Genomic DNA, 12500 nt, shown 5'->3' on the forward strand with positions numbered 1-12500 from the left:
CTGTGTGGGTGCACATTTAACAATTATATTCATTTATTGGCACGTTTATTCAAAACATCAAGCATGCCTATTTATGATAACAAAGTTGGTTTGATACCAATTGTTCTGAGCGTATACAAATGTCTCATGTAATTGTTTACGTCGTTGGCACAAATATATGTACACTTGCACAAACTGTGAAAAACATCTGGTGAAAGATAACAAGTAAAAACAGGTGTAGCGACGTGTGTTTAAACATAAACTAAAACACATTGCTCAGCGTTTGTCTCCACAGCTTTTCTTCCTGCGCGGCGGCGCCCCTACCCGGCTCTTTATCGCTCGTGTGTGTGTTTTAAAAGTGTTTGACCGCGGTAGATACATTATTTCCATCAATAATAGATTAATCTTGTGGTCAGAGCGGAGACGGGGATGTGGGGAGGGGTCTGCTCGGCAGATCAGTCAATCCTTTTCGTTTGAGATAAGAAGGGGAGGAGTGGCCGACGGTTAACTCCGGGCGCTCCGAGGGGCAATAGGGAATCACTAATGAGAGGAGCTCCCCTCCTCATCAAGGGCTGACTAGACTAGAGAGCAGGGACGACCCTCCGCTGCCTGCCTGCCTGCCTGCCGTAGACTCTTTCTCTCCCGGCCTTGCCGCCCCGAGCCGCGGTCTCTCTCGTGTAATGATACTATGGGTTGTGTTGTCAACTCCACCGGGACAGACCTGCTCTTACAACTGGAAGCTCTAACAACCGCCGCGCAACTTTCCCAACTCTACCGGCTTACGGAGAACAGAAAGGTCAGAGAACATGATGTGTCGCCGAGCCTAGGCTGCATTGTTTGTAAATGTAACGGAGTAGTGATGATAATAATAATAATAAAAACAATAACAATAATAATAATAACGATAATAATAATAATAATAATAATAATAACATTAAAATAATAATATTGCTATTAATGTTATTATTCATAATATGAGGTATCTTGTCATGGTTTTCAAGTCTGTGAGTCTTGTTCAGTGATCAACCGTTGCCCTGCCCTCAGAGCACACCTCCACGCGGTCACAACATAGGCTAGCGTAAGGCTGATAAAAGTCTTGGATAGAGTTGGTACAGTTTTACAATTCTTGTGTGTGTTTTACCTCTCCTTTTTGTCGTGTGTGGTGTGTGTGTGTGTGTGTGTGTGTGTGTGTGTGTGTGTGTGTGTGTGTGTGTGTGTGTGTGTGTGTGTGTGTGTGTGTGCGTGCGTGCGTGCGTGCGTGTGTGGTGTGTGTGTGTGTGTGTGTGTGTGTGTGTGTGTGGTGTGTGTGTGTGTGTGTGTGTGTGTGTGTGAGAGAGAGAGAGAGAGAGAGAGAGAGAGAGAGAGAGAGAGAGAGAGAGAGAGAGAGAGAGAGAGAGAGAGAGAGAGAGAGAATGAATGAATGAAAGGAACTCGTGTACGTTGGTGCTGAGCGCCCCCATGCGTCCGCACATTCCGTTTTGAGGCGACTTGTGTCCAAATTCACTCATATTTGCTATTCAATTATTATTTATTCTGTTGAAGTGCCCTACAAGTTGTGAACGACTGAAATAAGCTATATTCACATGCACATGTTTTCGATATTGTAATGTTGTTATTCTCATGTACTATTCATCTTTTAAAATACAAATCAACAACACAATAGGCCTGCTGAGTCAATCGCTCAAAAGAAATCCAAACCGCATTTGTTCTTGTTATGTTCAATGTGTTTCTAAATGATGTCAGGCCCTTGCCGCGGTCTGTATGCGAGCTCCTCTGTAACATGCTGTCCAGTTAGACTGTGTGGTGTTGTGGTATATCGTTTCATTGTTTATTCCTTGAATATGAAAACATTTGAAACACGCTCATTTTATGACACGGTGGTCTGGATGTGTCTTTAGATGAATGTTTACCTTGTGGATTCGTTGCACTTCGTTGGATTCAACATCAGCATGCCTCCTCGTTGCCTATAGTCAGTCATTATAATAATAGGACGTGCAGATAATGTTGACGTTTGGCATTGATGATGAATCCTATTGTGATCAATTACACAAATGTTGGCATAAAGGCTATCATACAGTATGAAGCTGATAAAGGCTGTTACAAATCTTAATTTCGATTTGGATTGACTTGAGTGAATACATATCCATAAGATGAAGAGCAAGATCCGTTTTTGAAAAGCGCACCTATACTGTTTTGTCTATAGCTTACTTTTCATAATTGTTGCCGACTGTAAAACAACATTGAAACGAAAACGCTTAATTGTCAATTATGAATAGTAGCATAAATAAAGTAAATAGTTAACTTTGTTATTTTCGTTTAACTCTATTTCTCATAGGCTATTTGTTATTGCTAACAATATAACGGACACTATGCTCGTGATAATAGGTAGGCTATATGTGCGGGGATATTGATTAATTTTTCATTATTTGTTTTTGTATATAATATAGGAATTATATATACAATGTATTATCACCCTAATAAATTGGCTGTGAATTAATTCATTCAATCCTGACCTCATGCAGACAATATAGCTTTTTTGTTGGTCATAACCACTTTCTCTCTCTCTCTCCTTTTCTCCTTTGCAGATTTATTATAAAGCTATTAGGGATATTGAAGTGGGGGAGGAGCTGCTGGTTTATATGAAGGACGGAATCTTCCCCGAGGGATCGATGGCACCGAACCTGGAAGGTAAGATTAATGCGCATCATTAGCGCATATTTTAAACAAACTCCAACCAACATCCTGTATTGCTTTGTTGGCCACTGCAACCGTAAGGCCGCCAGACTCTGAGTGCAACATCACCCATCTTTCACATAGCCTGCTGTAGAAGCTCCTTTGGAAATTAACCATTGGAAATCACACCGTCTGGTTTGTGGGAATTGTATACCTTCTCACGCAAATGTAGTCTACTAAGGTAGGCTTAAATACGAAGATCGACTTTACCAAATTGTAAAAGAATAACGGACATAAGAAGGCCTATACTGTAGGTCTGACCGTTATAATAACAATAACGGACATAAGAAGGCCTAGGTCTGGCCGACAGCGGGAGCCTCGTTCGGTTGTTAGATATCGCGTCCGTATGTCTATTGGTCACACGTTTCTTTGTATTTGTACGCCCAGGAAACATGATACTTTTTAAGACTGTAAAGATAAAAGTGATTATTATTATTTATTTATGGAAATACAACATTCTATATTTTGTTGGAAATTACTCTTCTTACACCTGGACATAAGCATCAGTACATTGCTGATAGTATTATTTCGAATCAATTGCATTTCGTATTGAAATGAATAACTTATTGCAAGTTTGAAAGAAGCAAAATGGGTTGCTTCTGACAAATATTTCACTACAACCCGTAGTTAGTTCTTCAATGTGATATTGTGCTGTGGGACATTTAAGAATCTTTTGTATTTTAAGAAATCCATTTTAATTGTCAATATTATTTGAATGCAGAACACAACATCCTGCAGTAAAGGTGAAAATGTATTTTTCCACACAATGACCTTGTCTATAGAACACCAGTAATGTACTATACTGTATTGCTGTGTTGTATTGCTGTCAGCATGCCAAAGACAATAAGTCCATATTATGTTATCTCATAACTCAGCTTTGATCCAGGTACTCAGTTTTGATCAAGGTTTTCAAACTTTCACTCAAGCAGAAAAGCAGGCATACAGTATGTGCAGCTGAAACATGTTCAACATCTTGCTCTTATTTGAGTGAAGTGGGGTAGTCAGGTAACATTGTTTTGTTGTGTTTGCTTGTGATTCTGTACAAGGGGGAAAAACCCCCACCATGATTACTTTAACTTGTCATGGACTATAAAAACCGTGGAGACAGAACAAGGTATTTGTTAGCCGTAGACATTTTTCCTAACGCATACAAAATGTTTTCTCCGAAAGATAGCTTTTCCTCAGATGTGTTTGCCAAAAGAACAAGGGAGCGAGTGAAAGGGTTGGAGGGAGTAGACGCAAGAAGCTAGAGTCTTTTAGAGAGGACGAGAGAAAAAAGCAACAGACTGACACGTCGGGAAGAGTGTGTGAAAGACAGAAAAGGAACGCCTGAGACAGAGTGAAAGAGCAAATTAGTGATGAAGGGAAAGAGTGTGTGTGTGTGTGTGTGTGTGTGTGTGTGTGTGTGTGTGTGTGTGTGTGTGTGTGTGTGTGTGTGTGTAAGAGAGACTGTGAGAGAGTGTAACTAAGCGAGAGAAAGAAAGAGAGATGGAGAGCTTGGCGGTGCACCACTCCTCTCGTCTGGCTTATCGGAGCTGGAATTTGGAGTGGGGCTTGAGGAGTCCCCTGAGACCTCACCCATGCTCCCAGATTAGCCGCTAAACTGCACATAATTGTGTTCCCCTACTTCTCCCAGAGAGCTATTAGTCTCCCATTTATGAGCCCCCGCCCCCCCCCCCCCCCCACACACACACACACACACACACACACAGACACACACACACACACAAATACACAAACATTCCTTCCCAAGTCCCGAGTGTTAGTGATGGAACACATAGATAATGGCCCCCTAAAGCCAGCCAACCTTTACCTGGCATCATGTGTTCTGTAACTGTCATCTAGCCATGCTATCTATGCTGACCTTTTGTGTACTGCTGTGACACTCCAGTAGCCTTTTTTCTTTTTAAAAGGGTGGGCCTTTGTCAAAAGACATGGGTGACGAAACCCTCAAAACCCGGGATTCCCAGTCACACCAAAAGAAACCCACATTTGACTAAAGTGTTGTTTGATTTGACAAAGCGTTTGTGCAATAAAAAACATGTAATAAAGCCTCAATAACTGCTTTATAAGTCTGTCATGGAAACATGGTCGCCGCTCCTTCAAAGGTGACACATATAAATATCTGAGCGCTGAGGAGCGGAACATTACCGCCTCACTCCCAGTAAAACACTCCCTCTCTGTGAAATATGGGCAAATGGTGGCGGTGGCCTTAGCGTAGCGTTCGAGCTGTAGCGTTACGGACCAGCGACCAGAGGGTCATTTGTTCAAGTCCGTGTTTGCAACACGCTGCTTTTCGCTCCACTTTTATATACCTCAGAAACGTTCCAGCTGAATAAATGGCAATGTACAGTAGAAACCAGATGAGCCGTGAACTGCGAGTCATTTTTGGATCAACTGGTCTGTTGTAAGCGTGACAGTATGGATGGTTATGGAGGGAGGGGTCGGGAACCCTCGGAGGGCCTCTCTCTCTCCAGCGATGCCCGCTCGGGTCATGGCAGAGCGGGCACGGCAGGTTGTTTGTGTTCCAATCACCACGGGGCGGGCGCCAACGTGCCCCCGTACCTACTCTCGGCATGCCTCATTCTTCTGGAAAACGGCCACAACACACACACACACACACACACACACACACACTTCCTTGGCTTTGCCTGAGCTGTTGAACTTGGCATCCGAGTCAGGAACCTGCCATTGAAACAGCCTGCCTGTCTTTTTTATTCATTTGACTTTTAGTCGTGAGAAATATCATAAAGGTTATCAGAACGTGGAAAAGGAAAACAGAGCCGTACGCTTTCCCCTCGGCGGGCTGAGGGGTTCAGGCTCCACCTGAAGGACCGCAGCGGCGGGTGGAATCAAGAGCAATTAGCCGTGCTAATATGAGCATATGCGCAGGGTACATTTGACTGTTAATTGATTTTTTGGTTTTACGTGAATGCCAATCGGTGAGTTGTTGTTTTAAAAGTCTGAACACGCGTTTGATTAGCCCAGCGTGGTGCGGGAGGGAGCCTACACTTGTCGATTGATTTTTCTCCCCTGGAATCAGAGACCAACTGCAATGGACGTACTCTCCCACAGGCATCGCAACCTGGTCCCCATTGAGACCACCCGTTCCTACTTGTTCCCATACATGGAACATTCTAGAGATTTCTAGTTGGTCTTTCTTGAGGATGTCTTGAAGTCTCTTGATGATCACATACCAATGTTTTTTTACAGTGCAACTGCAACACTATAAAAGTGTGTGCGTCTGTGTGTCTATGTGCGTGTGCGTGTGCGTGCGTGTGTGTGTGTAGACGAGCAGATGTATCGGTGCGAGGACTGTGACGAGCTGTTCACCTCGGCGCTGGAGCTGAGGCGGCACCAGAAGTACCAGTGCACCAGCTCCGGGTCGCTCTTCGACGCCCTGAGCGAGGACTTCAAACAGGAGCGCGAGGACAGCGACGAGCCCGTCCACGAATGCAAGGACTGTGAGAAGATCTTCCCTAACGAGTACAGGTACAGCTCCCCTAAACACACACACACACACACACACACACACGCACATTAAAATGATATGCTTGCGGCGGAACATAACGACTAAATGACTAAATGATCCACTGTGAACGGTCGACTGCGGCCTGTCCTCCTCCTGTCCCTCCTCCTCCCCAGTTTGGGCCAACACATGATCGTGCACACGGAGGAGCGTGAGTACAAGTGTGACCAATGCCCCAAGGCCTTCAACTGGAAGTCCAACCTCATCCGCCATCAGATGTCCCATGACAGCGGCAAGCGATTTGAGTGTGAAAACTGTGATAAGGTACAGCACACCCGGCACGTAAGTTGTGCACCCAAACACAAGCGCTCTCTCTACCGTAGCAGCGACTACTGTACTACTGCAGTAACTGCCACCACTTGACTTTGGGGGCAAACATCTAGTATCTGTTCACTAATGTGATGTAACAGTATGTAGCTATCGTCTGGGCTTAACTCCTGTATGTCTGTTTATGGCAGAAGACATGATGATGACAATGTTTTCAGTTAAACATTCCTACTATTCCACTAAGACAATTGGCTAGGAATGATATCACATGGTTAGCTGCATAGTGAGCTGCTGCAGTCTGGCAGAATGTTCTTTAGATGCCATACAGTAGCTGGCATAGACTGAATAACACAAGACTGAATGCTTGGATCATGACATTTCTGACAATAATGATTGAATGAGATTCCTGACAATAACTGGTATATACTGTTTATACAGTATCTGTGTGTGTGTATACATGTGTGTATGTATGTATGTATGTGTGTGTGTGTGTGTGTGTGTGTGTGCGTGTGTGTGTGTCGATGTAAACGTGTCCCCCCCTCCCGTCTCCCAGGTGTTCACTGACCCCAGCAACCTTCAGCGCCACATCCGCTCGCAGCACGTAGGGGCGCGCGCCCACACCTGCCCTGAGTGTGGCAAGACCTTCGCCACCTCCTCGGGCCTCAAGCAGCACAAGCACATTCACAGCAGTGTCAAACCCTTCATCTGTAAGTCTGAGCCCTCGCGGCGTAGCCCCACATCTAGTCCCAGTCCCCCTCGTCCGAGGCCTTCCTCCTCCTCCTCCTCATCCTCCTCCTCCTCCCTCCGTCTCTCTCCAACCACCCCAGCCAGGGCCAGAGACAGTGACAGTAGCAGACACAATGCCATAGGTTAGAGACCTACTCCATTGACAACGCCTTTTATTTTTAGCGCCATTTTGTTTTGCATTTTTTTTGTTCCCTTTTCTTTTCTTTTCTTTCTTGTTGTTGTCGTTGTGCTTTTCCTTCCTCTCCCTCTCGCTCTTCTTTCATGTTTGTTTATTGTTTCTCTCTCGTTTCTTTCCCCTCTGGTTGGATATGTTTCCTCTTGGGGGGGTGGGTGGTAATCGTTGGATGGCACAGGTAGATCTGATCCGTTAAAGGAGAGGAATGCTCTGCCCACAGCTCCTCGTTGAAAGGAATGCCGCCCAACTCTTATCTTTTTGCTTTGCTTTTCTGTGTGTATCCATGTCCTCCTATGCATGTATAGGCCTACGTATGTATATATATACATGTATATATATATATATATATATATATATATATATATATACATGTGTATGTCTGTAACTCGTATGTGTAATGACCCCCTCAATGTACCCTGAAATGCAGCCTTATTGGCCAGGGCTCAGTTGAAAAGTGCTGTAAATCTCAATGTGACTTGTCAAATAACGGATAAAAGAAATTAATATACTGTATATAATGTTATTATTATGATTATGATTATTATATGATTATGATTATTATGATTATTATAGATATTATAATAATCCACTATGGATAAACAGCCGTTTGTTGCCAGTATTTCTGTGGATGTTGTGTGGATGAATACAAGAATGACATCAAGAGGACACAATTGAAAAAAGATGTCATGACACTTTGTGATATAGAATTCTGAATGTATTATTGAGATATATATAAATATGTATATATATATATTTCTAGAACCATTTGATATGTGTGATGTGACCTGTTGCCTTGGTACCCTGAGTTAGTGACAGTGTTTAAATGGGCTTAACCAGGCCCCTGTGGGCTGTCCTCTCCTGTCCCCCCAGGTGAGGTGTGCCACAAGTCCTACACGCAGTTCTCCAACCTGTGTCGTCACAAGCGCATGCACGCCGACTGCCGCACCCAGATTAAGTGCAAGGACTGTGGCCAGATGTTCAGCACTACCTCCTCCCTCAACAAGCACCGCCGCTTCTGCGAGGGCAAGAACCATTACGCCCCTCCGGGCGGCATGTTCACCCCGGGCATTCCCATGAGCTCCAGCCCCATCATGGCCAAGTCCAAGTCCCACCACCCCCACCACCACCACCCGGGCCTCAACCACTCAGCCCTGGGCTTCACCGACTACTTCCCCTCCCGCCCCCACCACCACGCCGGCCTCCCCTTCTCCCCGGGACCCCACGGCTTCCCCTCGCTCTCGCACGGCTTCCCGGGGCTTTTCCCGTCGCTATACCCCCGGCCTCCCTTACTTCCCCCCAGCTCGCTGCTCAAGAGCCCCCTGGGCAGCAACAACAGTCAGGACGGGGGGGGGAAGCTGCCGCGGAGTCCCCTGGACGCCCCCCCGGCTCTCTCCCTGATCGGCTCCATGAACAGCGGCAGCAGCAACGGAGGTCTGAGCGGAGGCCAGGCGGAGGAGAAGGAGCGGGAGGCCAAGCTGGACCTGCTGTCCTACGGCGAGGCCAAGGCCAAGGCCAAGGCGGCGGAGCTGTCGGACGGCAGCGACCTGGAGGACGTCAACACCACCAGCGGCACGGACCTGGACACCACCACGGGCACGGCGTCGGGCTCCGACCTGGACAGCGATGGCGAAAGCGAGCGCGGGGAGCGCGGGGCCGGCAAGAGGAGGAAGCCCTCAGGCACGGCTCCGGTAGGTCAGGAGGTGGGTCGGACCGACGACATAAGCAGCGGCTCAGTGTCGGCCATGTCCAGCTTGGGGAACCTCGCCTGCGAGCGTCCCTTCCTCTCCTCCACTTCCCAGCATTCCTTTTTCCCGCCACCGGACGAGCAGGCGCTGCCGCCCACCGGGGCCTCCGCCACCACCGACTCCATCAAGGCCATCGCCTCCATCGCAGAGAAGTACTTTGGCACGGGCCTCATGGGCCTTCAGGAGAAGAAGATGGGCTCGCTACCCTACCATTCCATATTCCCCTTCCAGTTCCTGCCCAACTTCCCACACTCCCTCTACCCCTTTGCCGCGGCCGACCGGGGCGCCCTCAACCCAGGCATGTTCTTCAAGGCCGAGCCCAAGTCGCCCCGCGAGCAGCTGCATAAAATGATCGCCACCGGCCAGTGTAACCCCACCGAGTCTCCCTTTGACCTCACCGTCAAGCCCAAGGAAGCCAAGCCGGCCCCGCCCACGCCCAGCAAGCCCACCCCGACCAGCAGCAGCGGGGGTGGCGGCGGACCCCTCTTGCTCAGCGGAGGTGAGGAGCAGCCGCTGGACCTGAGCATCGGCAGCCGCAGCCGGGCCGGCCACAACGGGGTGGCCCCTGAGTCGCACAGCCGCAAGAACCACGTCTACGGAGCGGGCAAGGGGCACAGCAAGGAGGAGCACCCTGGCAGCCACCACCCACACTCCCAGCACTCCCAGCACCCCCACGCCCTGCACCATCAGATACCCCTGCCCCAGCACCAGCACCAGCAGCCCCTGCCCCAGCCGCCCCAGCAGCAGCCCTCCCTGCACTACGCCAAACCCTCGCCTTTCTTCATGGACCCAATATACAGGTATTTCAGCCCCGAGTAGACCAGAGACCCTTTAATGAATCCTGTATTCAATATGTATCTGTCACTGTTTTTCATCAAGTCCGCGATAACCTTGCCGTGTAAAGGGTCCGTATTAACTGCCCACCTGACCTGACGAGGAAAAAAAATGGAACCTACTTATTGGCTATAACTATGATTTCATAGGGTTATAACTATGATTTTTATCTGGTCAAGTCATAATATACACTGGTTATTATGTAAAAGTTCTGGCTGTAGTATCATACCATAACATCGACCTGTGTATTGACCCTAACAGATTTCCTCTCTGGGCCGTTGTCGCATTGCATTGCATAGCACAGTAATAGTCAATCGCCGTGTGAGAGGTGTTGTCTCGCCTTTGACCTTGGGGTGACCTTTGACCTTCGTACGTAACCCTTTGCCTTGCTGTCCAGCAGGGTGGAGAAGAGGAAGCTACTAGACCCTGTGGGAGCTCTGAAGGAGAAATACCTGAGGCCGTCCCCTCTGCTCTTCCACCCTCAGGTAGGGTACAGTCGCCTGGTCTTACTGTAGGGCCATGGCAGTAGGTTTCACTATTAATGTCTTATCAGTGGAATGGATGGATGAATGGATGGATGAATGGATGGATGAATGGATGGATGAATGGATGGATGGATGGATGAATGGATGGATGGATGGATGGGTAGATGAGTGGATGGATGGATGGATGGGTAGATGAGTGGATGGATGGATGGATGGATGGGTAGATGAGTGGATGGATGGATGGATGGATAGATGTATGGATTGATGGATGGATGGGTAGATGAGTGGATGGATGGATGGATGGGTAGATGAGTGAATGGATGGATGGATAGATAGATAGACAGACATACAGTACGCTTGTCATGACATGTATTATGTGCAAAGAGCACATTCCCACAGCGGTAGATTCAGCCCAGTCATTACACCATGTTGATGTTATTTTCTCAAGGGCTCCGTAAGATGTCTTCCTTTGTTTACGATATGGCGCCTCCGTATTTCATGGCCTCCCTCCACCTTGCCCCCAGACGGTACGACCAAAGCCTGAGAATCGGCGCCTTTGATAAACGGGCTACATTGTTCAGCTGTCCCCCGAACCCTTCCCACCTTCCAAATAGTGATACGGAGGAATGATAAGTATTAATATGAAGAATAATAACCCTTTTGAATCGAGGCGAGCTATCCCACTGAGCCACTTGGTAATGCTAAACTTAGTTGTTTCATTGTTTCGCTAGGCCGCGGAGCACACTGAGAGCTAATAACTTCCCACTGGGTCTGTTTTTTTCTCTCTGGCTGGCTAGATAATAGCAGCGTGTCCATCAAGGACATCCTGTGTTTGTGTCCAGGAGAATGGGGGGCTCTTGTTGGGAACTGTTTTATCTGACCTGGAAATCTGGTCCTCTATCAATTGTTAGTTAGCTAGAAAGCCAGGCACCCCTCCCCCCCACACACACAACACACATTAATACACATACTGTACAGTATCAGGGGATATATACACAGACACAGACACACATACACACACCTAATATACTCTGGAAAAAGGGATTTCACTTCTTCATCGGGTTGACACGGTGCTGGTCGTACGAACGTCCATTGAACATTACCTGGCTTTTGAGTGTAGATTTCACTACACAGTCCCCCATAAACCCCTGCTGTTATCAACAACATCCAGCCTCTAACCCCTCCGCTTACTCATCTCAATGCCAGGCGCTAAGTTGGTCGGATGACCAAATTGAACGTTACAAATGGTACATAGCCCCCAACCCTGCTACCCCCCCCCCCCCCCCTTCCCCCAGACCGTGAATACAAAAATTGAGACGACACGTCTGTCTCTGTGGCTCCTCCGCGTATCCCACAACAAGGAAGGATGTGAGCCGTTTCGGCCAATAAACCGACATAGCTAGGACCTTTGTTCTGCAGGGCTGGGGGGGGGGGGGCAGTAGTATCAGTGAGGGGTGATCTTAAACTATATTGTACGGTTCCCGTCAGGGTGCTTGAATGGCTCATTGAGCGCTCAGGCCTGTTCGCCGTGGCTCCGCCCGGGGATGGTGGGAGATGGGGGCGGGGGTGGGGGGTCGGGGGGGGGAGTGATGCTGGGAACAAAGTCCCTGGGCTGGGGCCGTCAATCCCCAGGGGGCTCCTAGAGTATCTGCCAACGTGCGATAGGTCAGAGGGGTGACTCCCAACAGCACAATCGAGAGCCCCAACCCCTGATATACAGCTTCCTCCCCGCTTCCTCTTCCCTATTCTCTCTCTCTCTCTCTCTGTCCGTCTCTCTCTCTCTCTCTCTCTCTCTCAACCGCTTTATTTCTTGTTTTCTTTTCTTTCTTCCTTCTTCTCTCTCCCTCTCAATCTCTTTATTATTCTCTCCTTTGCTCTCTTTCCTTCTCTGTTTTTTTCTCTCTCTCTCTCTCATTCTCCCTTTCATTCTGTCTGTTTTTTCCTCTCTCTGTCTCTCTCAAACTCCAATACCACACGCACACGCACACGCACACACACACGCACAC

The 12500-nt window shown here is 47.8% G+C and overlaps 1 protein-coding gene across 1 annotated transcript in view; it reads left to right on the forward strand.

Annotated features, from left to right (window-relative positions):
* Nucleotides 1–12500, forward strand: part of prdm16 (PR domain containing 16) — a gene marked incomplete at both ends in the record, with an annotated part of 201750 nt that overhangs the window by 176891 nt on the left and 12359 nt on the right. The window contains 6 exons of the mRNA XM_080533968.1: nt 2565–2667; nt 6003–6204; nt 6358–6523; nt 7062–7251; nt 8301–9975; nt 10407–10494. Coding sequence (XP_080390094.1) covers nt 2565–2667; nt 6003–6204; nt 6358–6523; nt 7062–7251; nt 8301–9975; nt 10407–10494 — 2424 coding nt within the window. The remainder of the gene's footprint in view (nt 1–2564; nt 2668–6002; nt 6205–6357; nt 6524–7061; nt 7252–8300; nt 9976–10406; nt 10495–12500) is intronic.

This window comes from Nansenia antarctica (assembly GCF_963989245.1).
Source record: "Nansenia antarctica genome assembly, chromosome: 6".
Lineage (NCBI taxonomy): Eukaryota > Metazoa > Chordata > Actinopteri > Argentiniformes > Microstomatidae > Nansenia > Nansenia antarctica.